The 21,637-nt window shown below is 34.1% G+C and overlaps 5 protein-coding genes across 6 annotated transcripts; 2 read left to right on the top strand and 3 right to left on the bottom strand.

Moving 5' to 3' along the window:
- Positions 1-255: 255 nt before the first annotated feature.
- On the bottom strand, positions 256-3,124 carry LOC123321721 (actin-related protein 8). Its single transcript, XM_044909455.1, has 11 exons — positions 3,011-3,124; positions 2,849-2,974; positions 2,625-2,792; positions 2,372-2,572; positions 2,038-2,322; positions 1,864-1,980; positions 1,647-1,799; positions 1,365-1,586; positions 1,004-1,217; positions 583-711; positions 256-528 (listed from the first exon to the last, which is right to left on the bottom strand). Exons 2-11 carry the CDS (start codon positions 2,879-2,881, stop codon positions 356-358), a joined length of 1,695 nt encoding a protein of 564 aa, XP_044765390.1. The 5' UTR covers positions 2,882-2,974; positions 3,011-3,124; the 3' UTR covers positions 256-355.
- Positions 3,125-3,127: 3 nt separating this feature from the next.
- On the top strand, positions 3,128-6,282 carry LOC123321720. The gene is made up of 12 exons (XM_044909453.1): positions 3,128-3,267; positions 3,399-3,766; positions 3,935-4,160; positions 4,215-4,559; positions 4,619-4,892; positions 4,947-5,068; positions 5,118-5,189; positions 5,363-5,401; positions 5,480-5,542; positions 5,619-5,684; positions 5,804-5,881; positions 5,934-6,282. Exons 1-12 carry the CDS (start codon positions 3,256-3,258, stop codon positions 5,979-5,981), a joined length of 1,713 nt encoding a protein of 570 aa, XP_044765388.1. The 5' UTR covers positions 3,128-3,255; the 3' UTR covers positions 5,982-6,282.
- A 109-nt stretch (positions 6,283-6,391) lies between these two features.
- On the bottom strand, positions 6,392-9,204 carry LOC123321496 (endochitinase). The gene is made up of 11 exons (XM_044909137.1): positions 8,995-9,204; positions 8,816-8,873; positions 8,506-8,672; positions 8,285-8,450; positions 7,999-8,221; positions 7,709-7,832; positions 7,450-7,647; positions 7,264-7,345; positions 6,996-7,207; positions 6,681-6,935; positions 6,392-6,625 (listed from the first exon to the last, which is right to left on the bottom strand). Exons 2-11 carry the CDS (start codon positions 8,868-8,870, stop codon positions 6,500-6,502), a joined length of 1,608 nt encoding a protein of 535 aa, XP_044765072.1. The 5' UTR covers positions 8,871-8,873; positions 8,995-9,204; the 3' UTR covers positions 6,392-6,499.
- A 4,253-nt stretch (positions 9,205-13,457) lies between these two features.
- On the top strand, positions 13,458-18,482 carry LOC123322164 (DNA ligase 4). Its single transcript, XM_044910028.1, has 10 exons — positions 13,458-13,902; positions 13,954-14,120; positions 14,174-14,543; positions 14,599-14,927; positions 14,987-15,098; positions 15,155-15,342; positions 15,394-15,772; positions 15,896-16,170; positions 16,221-16,438; positions 16,492-18,482. Exons 1-10 carry the CDS (start codon positions 13,470-13,472, stop codon positions 16,595-16,597), a joined length of 2,577 nt encoding a protein of 858 aa, XP_044765963.1. The 5' UTR covers positions 13,458-13,469; the 3' UTR covers positions 16,598-18,482.
- Positions 17,215-21,579, bottom strand: LOC123322165 (membrane-associated tyrosine- and threonine-specific cdc2-inhibitory kinase wee-1.3). Of its 2 annotated transcripts, XM_044910030.1 has the most exons (8): positions 21,437-21,579; positions 21,238-21,384; positions 21,043-21,178; positions 20,497-20,987; positions 20,159-20,363; positions 19,946-20,091; positions 19,742-19,875; positions 17,215-19,622 (listed from the first exon to the last, which is right to left on the bottom strand). In XM_044910030.1, exons 2-8 carry the CDS (start codon positions 21,358-21,360, stop codon positions 19,517-19,519), a joined length of 1,341 nt encoding a protein of 446 aa, XP_044765965.1. In that variant the 5' UTR covers positions 21,361-21,384; positions 21,437-21,579; the 3' UTR covers positions 17,215-19,516. The 2 variants fall into 2 exon arrangements, with proteins under 2 accessions (XP_044765965.1, XP_044765964.1); XM_044910029.1 differs by having other exon boundaries at positions 21,238-21,555.
- Positions 21,580-21,637: the final 58 nt, after the last annotated feature.

Raw genomic sequence — 21,637 nt, 5'->3', positions numbered from 1 at the left:
CATAAATGAACCCACAGTTAACTATTGGGAAATTCGCGGATTTTTTCACCAATAAAAAAATCATACATTTGTTTTCGTTTTCCTTCCCTGTGTTTCAGATGTTGGGAAAACTCATCAATAATGGTTAAAATTTTTCAAAAATATTGTATAGTAGTCAAAGCAGAGCCCTGTGCACAAACAATACACCAGTAAAAGATAGATAAAAAGTCGATTTTATTGAAAAAGAATTGCGTATCGAAATTAGAAAGATAGTTATAGGGATGAATAATTATTATTCAAATAATACAAATCAATAATACAAAACTAGCCTATGTTTGAACGAACACAGTATAAAACGATAATAAAAAAATCAGAATTACCAAGTGAAAGGCGCTCTTTCCCTCAGTATTCTGACGCCATATTTTTCCCATTCCGCTCTTGAAATCCATAACTCATGAGCAGTTTCTAAGCATGATAAAATGGAAGCACCCTTCCAGGCTATCATTGAAGGATCCATATCCCTGGGATTAGTGATTATGTCCAATTGCTCTACAAGAAGAAAAAGTCAAACAGAAATACCTTGAATATATCAGACAAACAAACCTGCTCGATACAAATAGGGAATCTGTAATGATATTCTATTTTGAAGCCAAGTACCAATACCTGAAAATTTCATTCCACCACCCACAACTAGAATGCAGCCATACATCTTTCGTTTCAGATCTTCATTAGCTGAAAAATAAATCATTCATATTTGACCTCTATTAGAGGTTTGATGTAATAATGATGAAAAACAATAAATTCTCACAGGCAATGCAAATGAAGGAAGAAAAGGAGACAAATAGGAGGAACCAAATAGTAAAACCATTAAAAATAACTTCTTAGTTACAATTCATTTGTTATGAATAAGTAAAATATTAAAATATCAGTTATTATCCTGGAAGACCCAAGAGCTGTGCAAGGAATTTTCAAACTTCTTCATTAGAAGATACCTCAGATGAGGTGAAAATAAAATTTTACTCACGGCATCTGTCAATGCTTTGAAGCACTGCTTGATCTAAGCCCAAAATTTGCCCTGGATTTATAACAAATTCTCGATCATTTCCTACCGGTGCATTATCTATTGCATCAACCACAATGTCATCTTCAGTTAAGTTGTTATGTTGGCCAGATTGTTCCAAGAAGTTTTCTGTTATATCATTGGAGGACTGATCTAAATTTTCTTTTATACCTCTTCTCTGAAGGTGAAATTGAACATAATTAGAACATGTGATGAGAAGACTTTTGCTACTTGGAATAAAAAGTTATTGGAGTGTTTAAAAATTAGAAGATATCCCTGAAAAAAAAATCAGTATTGTAACCCTCCATATTGTGTGATCACTCACTCTTATGTCTCGGAGATAATTCTCATCATGTGGATCTTCTGGGTCCCCGGTTGATGCCTTTTGAGTGTGTATAGATTTTGGACCTGTGATCCCGAACAGTTCAGGGCTGAACAGACTTAAAGGTGCAACTATACATTCATCCCCAACCTGAATTGTGTATTGCATTACTGGTTTGCCAGGTTGCTTCAATATGAAAGTTTTCTCCTGTGATCCACAAATATCCTTGAATGAAAGTAATATCTTACATGAAGATTCCAAGGTTTAAGATTCAGATGCACCTACTAAATTAACATGACAGAATTCTTCTTTCAATTTTCTGAGCAGCATTGCATCTAACTTGTTTTGATCTTTACAGTCTTTGTAAGGAAAAGCACATTTTTGAAGCAGCCAGTAAAATATTTGAGTAATATCTCCACCCCCATAATTTAATCTCACCTAAAAAGTTTTATATATTTTCTTAATTATTAATTCAATTACTCATTTTTATCTCACAACCTACCCTAGTATGTGGATGACAAATACCATCTTCTACACAAGAAACAGAAGTTTTTTGATCGCCAACATCGATAACACATGCGTAACTTAAACCTGATCCAAAAGTGGCTGCAACATGATCCTAGAGAAAAAAAGAGTCACCCCAATTCAATTTTTTATATAGCTTCATTCAAATTACCTGTACCAAAAAGCAACTACCAAAATCCATTTTGCTCAATAATAAGTACATCAGTTCTCGTAGATATGTGCGATTATAAACATCAGGTACAACTAAAACAGCCTTGTGATATTTGAAATCTTTTTTGTTGATTTGAAAATGAGTTTCGATAACATGAGTCCATATAGTTTCTAAATCAGCTAGAACCGCTGTCATAGAACCTCCTGGTCCATTATGTATATTGAAATCTCCTCGTTTAAATGGAAAACTTATATTGAAGGGTTCAGCTGGGTTTATACCTAAAATCTTGAGATGTGGATGTAAAAAACAAGCTATCATTATATAAAGTATTTACATCGTTTCCTATTATAATATCTCCATCAGTCTTAAGCCACTCCCCTCCATTTGAAGCCAATATTTCTGGCTCAGATCTTCTATTAAATGCTGCAATTTGTTGTGGGGGTGTTGCATATCGTCTTTGGCCATCAGACTGCAAGCAGGATTGAAGAGTGTGAGATACAGCAAGTCTAGCCTCCTCAAATTCTTGTGGTTGACTCTAAAACCTATTATATCAAAAACGTTCATACACAAGAACATTGAATTCCCACCAAGTCAATACGTTCTGGTAAAAATGAATCTCTGTGGATCTGACCATTTGGTCGAGCCCTCCTAGCTATAGCATGAAGTAATGTTAATGGGTTTAGATCAGAAGCTCTCCCAATCCTCAAATTAAGGGATCCGGGATGTATAACTATTATTGTTTTTGAATGGAGATGCTGAAATCAAAGTCATAACATAGGAGTCCTGAAGTTTGAAGATGAATACCTATTACTTCAGGTGGTGTTTCCGAGCAAACTGGATTCATTTGAAGTCTTCCAAAAAGTACAATAATTTCACAATTTACAAACGTTCGAAATAAACGAATTCAAATGATTTTCTCTCAATTTTTCAATATTATTTACAAAGAGTAACAACTTTGTTACTCTTTGATTATTTATTTCATGGTTATCTATTTTAAAAATGAGCATACAAGCGCCATCTCTGTTTGCAGGATAGAACGAAAACTTCCAGTGCAGTTTGTCTATGTTCCAGTGCCCACTACTCTCCGTCTCACCTCTAATCTGTAATCTAAGAAGGTTATGGTATTTGTAAACAAAAACATTGAAAGACGTTGAATTTGAAACACAACATAATAATAACGATATATTTCCAAAGGAAATTACGAATATTGCTGAAAATATGAATGACGAGGTAAATCTTCTGAACAATTGTGTAAACATATTCTCGCATTTCCTTCGAAAATTATTTTGGTTAGAGATTTGAAATATGATCAGTTAAAAAATTAAAATAAATTGATTTAATCCTCTACAATATTCTCTTAGGTGGTGGTTTACTGTCAAACTCAAATTATAGAAAGTGGCCTTGTTCTCGATGAAGACTTGATCTTCATTCAAATGGTCGAACGAAAAGTTGTAAAACCTGCCACTGGTATCACACGAGGTATCATTTTGTTAGCAACTGCAGCAGGCACAACATTTTTGGCTATGAAAAAAGGCAGTAAAATCAAAGCAATATCCGCCGGAGTAATATTGATTTTACCAGCTGCTTCTTCACTTTTCACGTCAGTTCGTCAAAAAAGAAAATCAGAAAACCAAAAGAAATGGATTCTTGAGCTTTTGAATGAATTCAAAAATCTTTCGAGGATTCATTTAGAAGTTACTGACTTCTTCAAATGCTTCACATGTTCCATGTGAGTAGTCTTTGCTTAAATTTGTACTATTAGAAAACTGAATCATGTAAATATTAGTTTGATGTAATGTTCCCTAAAATTCACTCAAACAGGTTTTAAATAAAGGTCTGTTATTAGCCTGGATATAAAAACAACATTAATTTGCTACTATTGTTGATCTAATTGTAGAGAATCTTCAAGTAATCCATACATGAAAATATCTGAAGATACAATTTATGACCTCTCGAAATCTTCCTGTGATGTGCAGGTTTTAATAACGAATGAAATGCTTAAAGTTATCAGTGAAATACATGTTGGACTGCAGGATGTGACTCTTGATCTCACAGAGTTTGAAAAAACAACAGCTGCTCCATTAGTTCATGACACTATATTGGGATGTCTTCGTAATGCTAATGTAAGCAGTCCATTAATTGTATCTCTTTGTCAGTAACTGGATTAACTTTTTCAGTTTGTTGAAGGACAAGTAGTTCTTCTTAGGTCACATCTATTGACTAGTATGTTTCTAGTATCTTCTTCGAAGGGTAATCGTGCAGTTTTTTCAAAAGTATTGAATAAAATAGTTCCTTCATTGGTGATTCTCTTGAAGAACAGTATCAATGAAATCAAACTTTCATTGGACAAAACTCGTTTTCCAAATAATCCACCTTCATTGAGCTTAACCAAAATTGAAAATATTTTTGCACAAAAAAAACTGGTATCTGTACCTAGAATGAGAAGGCACATCATCAAAATTAATGATGGTATTTGCTGTACCTTGATGAAATTGCGAGTATTACTGGATACATTAGAAAATGTAAGATATCAATTGTCCTGTGGTTTTTCTTATTTATTCATTATATTTTTATTTCCAAGGTTGAAGGTGAATCCCAAATGTTTTTTCTCCAAGAAGCTATTTCAACTTTAACACAGGAACTACAAAAGTGCTATATGTCATCTGCTGATCTTGAAAAACTCATTGCACTATTGAACCGCAACTTGACATATACGAAATTGGATCCAAAGACAATACTAGAAGTGCCTAAGAATGATTTGGACTCATCCACCTTAACCAGCGAAAGGGTTGTAACAGAAATGGAGGAACTGATAGATGATTCAGATTACCAAGTTTTCGCCAATGAAATAAGTGGTAAGAAAATGAAGCTCCGAAATTATGTGACTGTATCATTTCTTATAATTACAGATGATGATAATGAAGGTCATGCGGTGCGCTTTTACAAACGCTTCATGAATAATGATGTTGATTGGCTAGCGGAACTGAAACAATCTGATGAATTCCAGAGAAGGCAGACCAAATTTCATACAGTATGTGTAATTTCGTAGCCTTTCTGTGAAATTATTTTGAATTTTTTAGGGACTACCTGTAACATCCACTCCTGTGGAGCCTTCTTATGGAAGTCAAGATGGGAGAGAATTATTTAAAACTGTAAGTATCACTTTTCTAGTGTACACTTTAGGTTAAATTATATCATCTCAATTTTCAATGCCCTGTCTATTTAGGACCAAGATAATTGTTCTGATCTTCCCAGTAACATTCAACATTCACTTATGTAGTTTGTAGAGTGTGGATATGTGTCTAATTATGTCAAATGATTACAGGCTCTCTCGCATGAAGCATCATCATCTTCTGGGATGCAGGTAAGTTTTTGGAGGACGATATGAACTTATGCTCTATCATCACCAGAATATAACCAAAATGTTTTGATAATTTTTTAGTTGAGGACTCCTCCACCACCTCCACCATTGCCTGCAGCATTCTCTGATATATCAGAAATTACGGTGATAACATTCATATTTATATTATGAAAAACTATTGAAGTGTTTCCTTGCATACTAATTCTGCTTTCATATATAGGTGGGAATTTCAACTCTTTCCAAAACTCCGGAGTCATCTTCATGGAAAGAATCAAGTGCCTCTTCCGTGAGTAAAAATCATTAATCAAAATAATTAATAATTACTCTGAGTCTCTACCATTGTTCTATAATAATTCCTATTCTTCTGAATGCATCAGATGAAATGATCTTTCAACTTATTTCTAGGTTCTATATGCGCCTGAGACTCAGCCTCTGAAGCCACTTACAACGGTGGAAAGTTCATTGTTGGTGGATTCCCTCAAGGTGACCAAATCCAATATTATCCTGTTATGTTCTCAACAAAAGTATTTTTCAGGGAGTTCTTGATAATATGGGACGAAGGGACGAAGAGTACTTTGAGTAGTCCCTCTACTCCCTTTCAGTTCATATAGTTATTTAAAGTTCATATAATAATTTAAAGTTCATATAGTTATTTAAAGTTCATATAGTTATTTAAAGTTCATATAATAATTTAAAGTTCATATAATATAAAGTTATATGTTTCGTTTATTGTTCAAATGGAGATCTATCTCAGTAATGTACGATAATATGTAAAAGAACTGAACTCAACAATGGAGAGAAACAGATTCTTATACAACTGACAATCTCTGTGATATAAAACGATTAAAAGCATAATGTGATATTCAATAAAAAATTCTTAATAATGGTTTATTTCAATTTCCCTGAAGAAGAAATATGACCATTTGCCGAACTTGTAATAATAAATTCGAGGACAAAATTGTAGGCAAATGTTTGAGAGAAGGAAAAACCAAATGATTCAATAAATTATATTTCGATCACGTAAAATACATTCAAACTGTTATACGCAGTGCAGTTGAGTAACTATATTATAATAAATAAAAAGAATCAGTACGAAAAAAATTATACTTTCCTGCATTCGTCTCTATCAGCGTTTGCAGGCCAATCACAGATATGACTCACTGTATGATACACAGTGCCTGGTTTGCAATCGAATTGCATTTTCTTACCGTGAACACATCGATAGTACTGAAAAAAAATCGTTATCAGATTTACATTTTGGATTTTTTTCTATCAAAATTACCTTAGAACAATCGATGTGAGGTAGAAAATCGTCGGTACATCCCCCATCTATATCATTAGAGGGAGAATATACCGGTTTTGAAGTTGTCGGTTTGGGGGAAGTAGTTTGATGCGAGGTGGATGGCCTAGATGAGCTAGGTTTGTATGTGGTTGTGGTTTGAGTTTGTGAAGGGTTCCACTGGCCTGGTTTTGTGACAGTTACCACTGGACCTGAACCATCAGCAGATGGTGTGCTTGGTGGTCTAGCCCACTCGGCCTTTAAAATTCATTTTGCAGGTGATTCCTGAGAAATGGTGAGAATAAATATTAATCTTACCCTAGGAGTTGTAGTAACCGTCGGTTCTGGTACTACGTACGACATCATGCTCTCCGCAAGAATGGTCATCAGTTCGTTTTTCGGACCACAAAGTCCGTGGAAATCGTCCATATCAATCGCCCATACCATAGCACCCCCATAACCCTTTGCTCTGATGAAGTCCATTTTTATCTTTACACTTTCGGGGTCCTCATATCCAACCCATTGGTTTCCTAGAAGATAAATGAAGATTTAATATTTCCTCGACAGTTATTCCGTATTATTATACCTTTATAGGCATATGGAACTTTACCAAATTCATCCCATTTCCTAGTCCATCCTTCCGACTTGTCCTTGATCATAGTACATATCTAAAGATGAAAAAAAAAACATAAATATTCACGCATATTTTTGACTTTCTTAAAAGCTACTCAGTTTTTTCTACTGAAGGATTCTGTTCTCTGGAACTGCTCACTTCGTAATAAGCCAAGGTGCCTGATGCGTTTGTATAAGGTCCTGGATTACCACCTCCAGCTTCTTTATTGATGTAGGTTCCCAAGTTATAATTGTTGTTGCTGTTGCTGAGGGTGAAACTTCTTCCATACAGGGGAACACCTACAACGAGCTTCTTAGGCGAACAACCATAGTTTACCCATAATTGGAGTCCATCGTTCTAGATAAATTCAGTAGATAGGTATATCTCAATTAGCATTTGATGATCAAGGGAATCTTACCACGTTAAGTGTTTCGTATGCCCACTGATCGTGTGGTCTTTTGTAAAGGGGACTGTGGGTATCTGCAAAACCTGCCCAGTTTCCTCTGAGATCATAAGTCATGGCGTGTATAGCATCGACAAGTCTGAAAATTTGAGTTCGATACAGAGGATAAGCTTGAATTTCCAGTGTACAGTTATAGATTTGAATTTTTATGTTTGACTTGATGTCATTTATATGATACAAAAGAAAACCTATTGGTTAATCAATCGTTCCTATTGCTAATTTGTAGTTTCTATTTGATCACTTACTCGCATAGTTCTGGTACGTGGTATCCTTCATTCAATCTGAATTTGGCGACAGGAACGGCCATGGTGATTTCCCAACCTCTGCCTTCCTTATTGAAAGCCCGTCTCAACTCTTCAACGAAATAGAAAAATTTGTCTTTGTCGGAAAAACTACCTCCCCTATCAGCGGCTCCTGGATATTCCCAGTCCAGATCGAAACCGTCGAAGTTGTATTTCTTCATGAAATCTACAAAAAAAAAAAACGATAAAAAAATACCCAATAAATATATACAAGTTATAATGGACTTACCGACAACATTCCTGATGAAGATGTCCCTTCGTGACTTTTCAGCCACCATCGCGGAATATTTAGAACCACCCTCTGCCCATCCTCCTACTGCTACCATGAATTTAACTTTTGGGTGGCTCTTCTTCAGATCAGTGAAGTTTTTGAAACCATTCATGTCAAGATCGAGCTGAAAATTCGGATTGAATTATCTATTTGTTTTATTTTAGTTTATTTCCTCTCACCTCCGGATCTATGACGAGAACGCTCCAATCTTTATCTTCCACACCTATGAAGGAGTAGATTATGTGCGTACATAGGTCAATTGGGAGATCTTCTTGGCCATATCTTCCTAGCCCGGGTCTGTAAACTGCCCAGTTGCTGAAGTAACATACCACTTTAGCAGGCTGATCTGAAAACCGATGTAATAGAAAATAAAGATCCTATTTTATAAACTGGGTCCAAAATTCAGATTTTAAAAATTAAGAAAAAAAACGTTATTCAAAACCTATTTTATCATATAGATTGAAAAGGAGGAAAAATAAAATTTCTTACCTGCTAAACTTGCAGTTGTACATAAGAGGAATGAGGCAAGTATCACAAATTTCATTTTCTATAAAAAAATTATTTTATTAGCACTAAAAAATTTGATTAAAAAAAAATTGATTAATTAATTCTTGAAACTTTCTAAATAATCATAGCACTCAGATAATTATTGAATTTGAAGAAATTACCGAAGGCAGTATTCTGGAGATACCTCCGAAGCTGTTCGCTTTTCAGGAGGTAATGGTTGGAATTGACCATTGATGCGTCCTTTTATATAGTGGATCAAGTTAATGTCCGCGTCTCTCCAAGTCTCCAATCACTGAAATTTTGTGTCAACAGAGCGAAGAGACCAAGAATAAGCTGTATCATCTTCGTTTCTTTTTTCCCAACTCATTATTTTCATTAATCTACAAAATTTACATTATGAATCCATGTTCTAGTCACCCACACCCTAAATTTTCATCCCTTACCGAATGTATCTTTCAAAAATCTATTCCATGTCACCTCGTTTATTACAGTAGCTACGAAAATTCCCGCATTCACCAAAAATTGTTTCACACCTATATTTTTAGATAAGAAATGCGAGTGAAAGGGTACTGTGTTTATTCTGGTATGAAAAATTATATCCTATTTGAAATTCTCACAACTCACTTTTTGAGATGAGTAGATTCAAAAAACGAATATAAAAACTATAAATTATATACCACCATTGAATAAAGTCTTTATACAATGGTTGCACTATACTACAGATAAGGTAAAAAGTTTTATGCCCTGAGATAGTTCCGAAACTGAGATGTTGGGCCACATAAAAATACCATGAGATTCAATCTTCCATGAAGCTAAAAAACTGAGATGCATTCAACGTGAAAAGTAGGTATTGTATATTTTTGGTTTTGAATTTTAAGGTCTTAATGGTCGGAAATATGTTTTTTATGCAAAATTCCTTAATCTTTCAAATCAGTCAATTGCAGACAAAAACTAGAAACACGGTTATACGATGATATTAGTTTTTTGTCATAAATATCATCAGTTCATCCCCCGAGGAAAATCCTTGATGGTGGATGAAAGGATTTTTTATGTTTTCAGGAATCCAATTGACAAAATATATGGATTAAGAATTCTTAATTCCGATCATAAGGGAGAATCCTCATTTTTTCTACAGAAATCCATAAATCAATATGATTAATCCATAAATCAATACTTTACGGCTCTTTCGATCTACTTATTATTCTAGAAAAAATGTAAAAATTTCACACCCCCTAATAGCGCAGCACTCTCGCTGATGAAAAATAATTGCATAAATATTTGGGGAGTAACAGAATATTATCAGCAATCTAGATACGTTCAATAAGTGACGTACTTTTATACGTCAATACACTCCAACTAAACAAACAATAGCCTGACAATATCTATGAAGGTGGTATTCACTTCACCTGTAATAAGATGTGGCTAGAATAATAAGAAAGATGGTAAACAATCCTCTAGCTAGAAGTAGGTATTCATAATTCTATACATCGCTCGTTCAATTCCCAGAGCTTCCTTTAACAGAGGTCAGAATCTTTTGCAGTAAAGATATTTCCGGAAAGTCTCTCTCTTAAAGGTTGATAAATTCAACCGAACAAGAAAAAATCAATCGAATGCTTCAAAATCGATCAAATTGTTTCACTTTCACAGTCGTCCTGAAATTTTCTTATAAACCACAAACAGTGGCGTACCGACATAGTTCGGGGCCTGGGGCGGCTTTTGATGAGGGGGCCCTATAGAATATATTTAAAGATGAAACTTTTCCTCAAAATTTTTTGAAGGTTAGTTTTAATGCATCGTGATGAACACCCCACATAGTAACACTAATAAGTCTTTTCACTGTCACTCAAACAGTTTCGATAACAAATATAAATTACTATCAAGCACAATGAAGGTAGCAGACAACAGACATAAATAGGTATGTTTATAATGATTTTTAATTTTAAAATTACATAATATATTTTACTCTGAAATTACATAGTTATATGTTGTACAGTAACACACCCTCTGACCCTCTGTCTCGGGATGAACAGACGCCTCAGCTCGCTTAACCGTTTTTGTCCGTGCGCATTGTACTTGCGCAAGCTTTGAGTGAAAGCTGCCCAGTGGACTGTATTTTGAATGTTGACGGAACAAAAACTAACTAACCTTTTGTATAATGTGGAGGTCTTTGCCGTCATGGGGCCTGATAAGTTATTTAATTTTTTTTTAAAAATATGTTTGGTTTTTTTTTGCCCATCATTTGGGGGCCTGGGGCGGACCGCCCCACCGCCCCCCCCTACGGTACGCTACTGACCACAAAGTTCCTTTCTCCGCTTCTTTCATTATCAACGATTAAGTTGATCAAGAATAGTTTTTACGCTGATTCAAAGATTTTTCAGATTTTCATTTGGTGAACACTAAAGGCTTACGACAGGATTGATGGGGCATTATATTTTGATCACGAAGTTCACCTACATTCGAATCGAAAAGGATCAATGACTTAAAAAAATACCAATAGTGAAGAGCCGAACTGGTTTTCAGCTTATATACAATATTGGTTACTTTACATTTAGTACTATGTAAAGTCTCGCTTAACGGTTGATGTCCTAGCTGACTGATTTGATTGCATTATTCATATAGCTTTGAACTAATAAATTGTCCGTCTTCTGGATTAACAGTTCACAGTTAATTCTCAGACCAGTATCTTTCTTCAGACCATACGAAGAAAGGACTCGTTTATCTGCTCCACTGTTATGAATATCCGAAAAACGGTACTTGAAGTGCGTACACTTCCATCTAATGAGTATCATTTTTATCTAATGAAGAAAAATGCATATACCTAATGGATATTGAGAACTGTGTAAGCCTTCTCCGGATGAATTGTACGTAATTAATCAATTAATTAAATACACAAAACGGTTAAAGCGAAGCTTATATGGGAATCACCCATCGTTCACAAAAAAATTAAGTCAATTTTTTTGAGAAAATTTTCAATGTCTTATGGCACATGGAAGAATGTCTAATGCGAAGTTTTTGACTCATGAAGGATAATACACCTAATCATCATTTTGTTAACGTGCCTTTGTGGTGATTACTCCAACTGCCTATTTTTGAAAGGGTGCTTGACCAGCTCTTCGAGGGAAAAATAAGGCCTTCACATAGTTTTTTGAAGTGACGAATTGAAATTTTTTTTTTTTTTGAGGTATTGGAGGTAACGAATGAGAGTTTTGAAATTACAGCGTTTTCTAGGTCCCAACCACACGCGCATCTGCGACATCGATATTCAACTGAGCGTTTGCAGTTATTTGCATCAATGCCGATGTCGAAGACCCTGCCAAACCTTCCATTACAGGTAAACAAACCGTACTGGAATATCAAGTAGCGGAATTTTTATCGGGATGGTTGATCGTCCCCCGAAGGGAGACTGTTTGGACCGCATTTTTCGGACACGAACACTCCAGCTTGGCGTAATTATACTCGAAACTCATTGACTTGACAATTCCCGTGTTATCTGTACGGAAACTAACGGGAAATAATCAGGGCACTCCCACAAAACATACATATTATTCGAACGTGTGCGGCAATAAAGCGATAAGTAATGGTTTAATTGATGAAAAATCCTTTCCTTCACTCCGTGTCTTCTACAAGAAGTTTGACAGTGGGTGGTTAAGCCGGGTTAAGGATCTTACCCATCGTGGTTCAATCAGGTTCAACGTTTTCACGCACGTTCCTAATATGGTAATCATACACAGCAAGATGTCCTGCTGTTTTTTTCTTCACTTTTCGGTCATCTGCTATGCAATCACCACGACGATGTTTATTGTTGATACAAAATATGCAGGCGCACTCCCCAATCGAAGTTGATAATACCCGCCATAAGAATTTTCCGAACCATCCTTGATAATTCAGTTTAATTTTTGAAAAATGAATCAGAGTTGGATGAACTGCTATGCAGGAGGTTAATGTTGAGAGCTTTTCCCACGTTTTCGTTGGTTAAATTCATCTTTTCGATTTGTCAATAGTCTTTCATTATTCTAAATAGAAAAAAATAAGCTACTACCGCCCAAAGATTAGAGATATCTATAATCTTTGTTACCGCCCATTGATTGTTGATGTGGCGTTTTTATGGGTTCCACCCTAAATTCTCGCAGGATGCAAATTTGAAGCTTATTCTTTGAAAGTGGATGGGGGTACCTTCCGTACTCGTAGTCATAGGAGTCGACAGGTTAAGGCCAGGGTGTGCATGCACCTCCCCCACCCCCCAGAATTCTGGGTGCACTTCACCCTACATACTAAAATCAACTTAATTAGGGAATTACAATTAAACAAGCAGGCATAAAACCAGAGTTGTCCCTGCATAAAAAAATCCTATAGGGGTGCATATTTGTCCCCTGCGTTTTTCTTCACGAAATATTGATGTTTTCGAACCAGGAATCACGTCCTGCACTTTGGCCACATTTTCAGTAAACGCCCTGTATAACATAATATTTTCAACTTATTAATACCCACAAGTTCCCCGAACTTTGCTTCAAAGATCTTCAATCAGAGGCATGGGAACCCAACCCAACCCAACCTAACCTAACCTAACCTAACCTGACCTAATCTTGCCATAAAAACATATCCGACTTGTTTATAGTTGTCAAGACTTGGGGAAAAAATGTTGCACTTCCAGACTGTTTGCGATTTACTGGAAAAAGTACAGTCTGCGTCAGGGCACAAAAAGAAATTGGAAATTTTGAAAGAAGGATTTGCCAAATTTAGAGAGGATACCGGCTTCAATATTCAAAGTAACTTTGAAAAGTTCTATCAGGGGATCAGACTGATTGTTCCCGAAATGGACCATGGGAGGAAAACATACAATATGAAAGAGCATAAAATTAGTAGAGCAATTATCAAAATGTTGAATCTGGGTGAAGGAAATGATAAGAAGAATTTACTCAGTTTTAGTGAAGTACTTAATATAGATTTCGCTGATGCTGTACATTCAATTATGAGAAAATATATTTCTAAAAAACTTACATGTGTTACTGTCGATGAATTGAACAATGATCTGGATCTGATAGCCAACCGTGATACAGATACAAAATTAGGTATGAAAAAATAAATCAACATTACCAGTATTGATCATTTAACATTTTCAGATGAACTTATGTTGAAAATGTTTAGGAAACTGAACAATACAGAAAGTAAATGGATCATTCGAATCATATTGAAGAAATTGAAGCTAGGTATCGATAATAACAAAATACTCAATGCATTCCACCCTGACGCTGTTGAATATTACAAATCGAACAATAATTTAAAAAAAGTTGAGTCGTTGAACCAATAGTTTGATTCACTTACTGAGTAGAAATTTTGTAGGTATGCGAAATACTTTGGGAACCCACAGTTAAACTGAGTGAATTAAATTTGACTATTTTTGAGTCTTTCCAACCAATGCTCTCAAAGAGAAGCGATGTAGGATCTTTCATTAGGGACTTTTCAGAAAATAAAACCTATTTTGTAGAGACTAAATTTGATGGTGAAAGGTTCCAGCTGCATATGAAAGAAGGACAGTTCAAATATTTCTCAAGAAATGGTTTTGATTTCACAAACGAATTTGGAGAAAATTTCATAAGTGGTACTTTGACTCAATACTTGAAAAATGTTTTCCACCATAATATAAAGAGTGTTATATTGGATGGGGAAATGATGCTATGGCACAAGAAAAAGAGAAAATTTGGGTCAAAAGGTAGATACTTTATATGAGGTAATGTCTAAAAATTTTGGTGATGTATATTTTATAGGAATGACTCTTGATGTTAAAAAACTAAAAGTAACAAATGAATATTATCGACCTTGTTTTTGTGTTTTTGATATTCTGCTACTTAATGATACAATTCTGACCAATGAAGAGTTGACACACAGATTAAAACTCTTACGTGAAACAGTAAAAAGAAATATCGAGGGAACCATTATTTTAAGCGACTATCAAGAAGCCAACAGCCGACAAGGTATTATCGATATCTTGAATAAATCGATGGACACTGAACAAGAAGGGATTGTCGTCAAAGATCCAAAATCAATTTACAAATATAAAGATCGAAAAAGTGGTTGGTATAAAATAAAAATGGAGGTTTGTGATGAAAATCGATCAACAATACATAGCTTTTAACTTAACTGATGTTATTTTAGTATTTTGAAGATGGGGTTACTGATTTGGATTTAATATTGATGGGAGGTTACTACAGGACAAATTCCGATGAATTAACATCTTTTCTTGTTGGAGTATTCTCGAATGATAAAGGTTTATCAAGGATGCTGAATTCCATTGAATATTTCAATTGTTTTTCTGCATTCTAGATAAAAGTGTTTTGTCCTTTGGTAAAGTTTCCAGTGGATTAAATTTTGAAGAACTGGATATTGTGAATAAAAGATTTTCCGATCTCGGTGTTTCCAGAGCTGAATTGGATAAGAGTAAAGGAAAATTGATCTTTGGTAAGGACATTCCAGATGTTTGGTTGGAACCTGAGAACAGCTTGATTTTCACAGTAAGTTCACTTCAATACTTTATACCCTTACTAAACCAGGCTCAAATTCAGATTCGGGCAACAGAATTGGTAAGATGTAGTAATGAATCATTTCGAACTTCCTACACTATACGTTTTCCAAGGATTTTGAAAATCAGGGAAGACAAGCCGTATGAAGATTGCTTGTCAGTGAATGAATTATTAGAGCTTTGTCAGAAAAACAAAGCCGTTATTAAACTTAATAAAAGACATTTGGAGCTGGACGACGTTCTCAAGGCAAAAAAAAAGAGAAAAACAACAGTTATTGATGTTGATAGAGAAACCCTGCAGAGAACTGGAAACTTTTTGAGTTCGATGAAGATTTTTGTCATTACTGGAAATGAAGAACTTGCAATTGGGAAAATAGAGGACCTAATACTGAGATTTGGAGGTACCATCTGCCTCCAAATAGGTAAGGTAAAAATAAGATAGAGACTGCTTGAAATAAGTAACCAATATCACCGTTCAAGTACTAATTTGGTTCAACTGAATCATGAAGCAGAGATGAACTTTAAATATTTCTCTATATTCACAGAGGAAGGTGTTCAAATAGTGCTTGTTGGAACAATCACACCAAAAGTAACAGAATTGCTGAAAAAAGATAACAAATTTGATGTTGTGAAAGTAGAATGGTTACAAAGGGTAACTAATGCCAAGCGCTTGTTGAAATATAAACAAGATGAAGTTTTGCATATAGGAACAAGTTTCTACAACTCACTAGCTGATGATGTGGACATGTATGGCGACTCTTTCACAGAAGTTGTAAACTCAGAATCTTTACGAAGTAGACTGAGTTATATGGCTGAACAAGTAACAATAAAAACATTGATTTTATCAAATTTTGATTTTTATTTTTGTAGGAAAATTTCATAAATCTCAACAACACAATCATATTTAAGCCAGATTTACCGATGTTCAATAAGTTCATTGCATATTTCGACACTCATGAAACTATAAACGATTCCCACTCAGAACTTATCTATAATTCATTTCTCGATGAAATTGAATTCAAATATCGGTTGGGAACTGTGACCAATATTTTGAATTCATCAATCAATCTGATCGTTATTGGACCAAGGTAATATTCTTATATATTGTGTCAAGTGTTATTTGTAAATAATTTTGTTTTAGAAATGAAAACAGAAAACAACAGCTGGAGAATTATGCTAAGAGTGTTAATTGTACTTGTTTTCAAGTAGTTTGCAATTCTCAATTATACAGTGAAGAAGAGTTTTGATGATTTATTTTGTTCAGTAATGAATATAGTTTTATTGGCTGTGAAAAATATAAGCATATATTATGATCCCACATTTTTTTTTAAAACAACATCTTTACCACCAACTCACCAATTAGTGACTTGAATTCATAAAAATGTGTATGAGCATAGGAAGCAATAGTTATCACAAAATATTGATTGAAACAGAATTTTCTTAAAATGATTTATTCAAGTAATATTTTTCTTTTACTTCTGCTGAGCTTCTTTCTCCAATTTCATAAAGGAACTAGGTATAACTTGAAAAGTACTCTATTCCACAGGTCTTCCGTTCTAGCAATTGCAGTTTAAGAGCTCGATTTTCTTTTCCTACAAAACACAGTATTAGTTTTCTTTGTAACAAGAACTAATTTGTCACAGGTAATAGAGACCTGAAATGGAAAAAGATAATTTAAATTAATACACTTTAATTTCCTGAAAATAAACCATTTCAGTAAATTGTGATATGAACCATATCAATGGAGAAAATTCTAGATATGTTATAAAAAGTATGAGAACAATATTTTCTCTCAAATATAATAAGGGCAGGAAATAATGATCAAAGTTTTTATTAACAGAAAGGAAAATATAGAGAAAGAAACTATATTTTAAATTACATTTATTAGGAAAGTAAAAAAGTTCACTTGTAACATATATATAGCTCAATTTCTTTTGGAACAGATTAATCACACACATTACAAGTATTGAATTAAAATCAGGAGTGGAACATTTCAAGATCAAAAATTTATTTGAAAAAGGAAAATACTGATAACTTTCTGTAAAAGTTTTGTACTCTATGAATACAGATTATAGTAATTTGTAGGTTTCAACAAATCCGTACAAATTTGTTAAGTGTTTTTGATTACTATTATCGAGATTTTCCTTGAACCTTCAGTTGTTTGCCTTGAATATGTGGCACTTATTGCAACTTTTTTTAAAGCTACCGATATTACCATCAGCAAGGTACAACAAATATAAATAATTACAAAAGTTCATAATGAACTGAGAGTCTACAGTTTTCTGGACCATTAGACTTATTGCAAAAAAAGATTAATTTTACAAAACGTTTGCAAGAATACAGGCTCTGGAATAAGGTTTTTCAAACCTCAGTACTCCACCACTAGAGAGATCATGAATTGTGAGTTTTTCAACTAATTACTCATAGGTATGTAAATACAATTAGATTTTGATGAATATTATACTGGTTCATAATTAGCCTAAACTGCGATTAATTATTCGTTAAAAACATTACATGAATTTGATTATGAATACTTGAATGATTTAAAATTATACAAATATATAATTAACTCATATCAGACTAGAACAAGCGAATGCAATTACATATAATAGGATTCATGAATTTTCTCATGACAGATACTAATGAAGTGCACAGATTCTGTAAAGAGTTTGAAAAACAAATGAAAGTTTTAACCAGATGCGAATTTGTTTTGAAAAATAAAAAGTGGATATGGAGATGAATTTACAATGTTAAAATATATTTTTTGTTTTCAATATGAAATAAATAAAACATCACAATTTGTTGACTTACCAACAATTCAACTTAAAATTAAATTTTCATCGAAGAAATACATTGAACAAATCTTATTACCTCTCGTCACGAATTCTGGGAGATTATTGCATCAATTCCAAAACCCAAATATAACACTGATATATGAATTTACTGAATACTTTTGGTAACTTTGTTTGAAACTTGAAAATTCTTAAAAACAACGCGCCAATAAAGTTTCACTTAAAGTTCCATTCTAATAACTTCACAAATGTTTGGTGTAAAAAGTTCACATAGATTGATATCTGCTGGAATATTTGTGGCTCCCTACTGTCGTTTTCATTTTAAAATATTTCCCACATACATACACACCAATGACAACGCTCATGCAATTTTATCTAGAATTACCTTTTAATATTATTGATTCAAGCACCAATGGAGAAATAAGGAAACAAGCCCGAGAGTACCATTATTGTCAACCGCTTAAATCTATTATTATAGGCTCATAGATATTAAGGAGGAAACTGGTTTTCACAAATTACCTAAGGGGAGGTGGGTCAAAGATAACCAACTTTGTGATAAGATTTTTCTGTTCAACAATATATCTTATCCCACAATGCCTATTTAGGGTCCTCAATAAATGGAAAGTGTTTCCTTTTAATCTTCAGATAAAAAATAAATTGCATCAACTGTCAACAAAACCTAATCGTAACGATATTCAGAGGGGTATTCTCCAATGAACAAGCTTATCACAACATCGGAATTTGACCCATCTTTTTGAGAACTAAAAAGTTTGAGAAATTGCCCACGAAATTCTATACAGAATAAGTTTCACATATCAAATTTGCGATAAAAGCAGGCAAAGAATCAAACTGTGGAGAAATGTATGCAAGTCCTTCAATTCATTTATTGTGAAAAATATCTAATCATATCGGTTTTTCAGAGCACCATCCACTTCACTGAAGTGAAACTTGTAAATGAATCAGGACTAGCATTATTTCTCTAGAAACTTTATGATTGCATAAGTACAAACGTGTATTACGAATTAATATAAAATGCAACTTGCAAAGTGAGAAGCAAGTAATAAGGAGTTCCCTCTAGCATTTTGTATCACAATGGAAGCTGCATGAAATATTCAATGCCAACAAATTCGATTAAAATTGATAATTTTTCAAACAATCAATAAATATTAGAAAAAACATTTTAAACCTTTATAACTAAGTTAACATAAAATGCTTGGAAATAAATATTTTTAAAAGACCAGCCTTTTTAAATAAAAAAAATTGTAAGACCACTTAAACAATGAAAATAAACAAACTTTGGTCTTGAGATCAATAAGTGCTTCTTTTAAAAAGGGTGGCATCAAACAAAGTGTCGGTGATTGATTGCTTGGTGACTCACAAGAATAACTTCACACGTGGACTGCGTCTAAATTCCTTTGTCGGAGTGCCAGTCTTTGGATTGATACGCCTTGGAATACAATCTCCGCTAGGGGAGAATCCTCTGCAAAGAAAATAATAATGAAGGAAAATATAAGCAAGATGAAAGTAACATGACATTACTAAAAAATGTACACACTGAACAGATGAAATTCAAAAAGAAATAAATTAAAGTTGTCTCACATTTTGCGTGTCACTGTACGATTTACAGGTGTTTGGAACATATCTCCTGGACCATCAGCGATGTCACTAAGAACTCTTCTCAGATCAGCATTCAATATATTGGGGTAAGAAAGGCCACCAATTGAAATAAGTCTCTGAGAAAAAAATTCTAATCAGTCAAATTTTCCTCAAGAGTGAAGGTCAAAATTGAGTAAGGATTCTTACCGCATAATCAGTTCTCTCATTTAATGCATCTCTTGTCATGACGTCTGCTACTATTGGACATTCCATGATCTGAGATGCACTAGGCCTGTTTTCATTATTGTACGACATCATTCTATAGATCAAGGTCAAGAATCTCAGAGATATTTCTGATGAAAAAGGAAAAAATTATAATCATATCTTGCTGTTAGCTTCGAATAGGAAAATTTCACTTACTCTCAGGCAGAATTGATGGAATCTGACCCTCCCTCATAGCATGCCATAAGTATCCATTTGAAGGCATTATATAATCAGTTGCAAGCTCCACCAAAGTCACCCCAAGAGCAAAGATATCTGCTTTGCAAGTATAAACCCCACCTAAAACTTCTGGAGCCAGATACTTGGCATCACCTTCAGATGACATACGATCGTTTTTGTTTGTCTGAAGAATTATAAAAAAATACTAAATGCATTTCAGGGATTCAAATATGCTATTCAGAAATAATACTGTTTGTGAAAGGTGACATGAATCATTCATGTTTTCACATTCTTGTACACAAAACTGATTTACTTACTAATTTGATATGGTAGAGCAATCCGAAATCTCCCAACTTATAATGGCCTCGGTCTATCAGTATATTGTCAGGTTTTACATCTAAGTGCACAAAGTTCTTTGAATGGAGGTAAACTAATCCCTGAATAACGTCATGAAGTATTTCATGTAGTTGGTCCTCATGGATGTTGTGATTTATTTTTGAGTACTGTGCCAAACTCATTTGGCAACATTCCATTTTGATATAAACATTTTCACCTTCTTCCCAAGCCATAAAGAAACGTAAAATATTTTCATGTATACCAACTTTTCCCATATTCTCAACTTCTATGTACTTGCTACTTTTTGGATGGTTTCCGTTGAAATGCTTGATTGCATACAACTTATCATCATCTCTACAAATTGCTTTGTAGACACTTCCAAAGCTGCCTTCTCCTATTTTGAGCTTACGATAATAAACTTGATCAAAATATGTTTCTTGAACATCTCTGCGGTACCATGAGCTCAATTGTGCTAATGACAAAATAATTGAAATCTATCATTACGATAACAAAAAAAAAAACCTTACCTTGATTATCAGGATCAAATTTTAAGAGTTGAGCCTCCCCATAGGTTTCTGTGAGTAAGGAACATTTTCCATAACATCTTCTGAGTTTTGGTGGTACAATAGGACAAGCAGGTACAATATTTTGTGAGAGGAAATCCTAAAAAAAATATTGAATAGAATGACAGCTATCGTTGATTAATCAGCAAGTCATCTTACCTTTTTGGTAGTGAAATGTTGTGGAGGAATTTTCGCTAATCGTTCAAAAATATTTGAATCCATATCCAAGTTTAGTTTCGAGATATTACGTTTCTTCTTATACGACGAACGACGTTTACTCATATCCAATATCACAAATTTAATCACCTGAAGTTAGAATATATAACATTAGCAACAGTAGTAAGGTTTGTTTACATACTTTTCGAATTAACTGAAAGTTAACAACAAACTATTGACGCGACGCCAAAATTCCTTATATTTTGGTTTTTTTTACAATTACATGGCTGACTTGATACGCAATGACTCACAAATACGGTGCAGGAACGTGGAAACCATAGAACCAGCAGTTCGTTTCTGGCCACGGCCACAGATTCCAGAACCGCACTCGATATAAACGTAC

Source organism: Coccinella septempunctata, chromosome X, assembly GCF_907165205.1.
Source record: "Coccinella septempunctata chromosome X, icCocSept1.1, whole genome shotgun sequence".
NCBI lineage: Eukaryota > Metazoa > Arthropoda > Insecta > Coleoptera > Coccinellidae > Coccinella > Coccinella septempunctata.
Note: the sequence above shows the minus strand (reverse complement) of the source record. Positions and strands in the feature narration are given on the sequence as shown.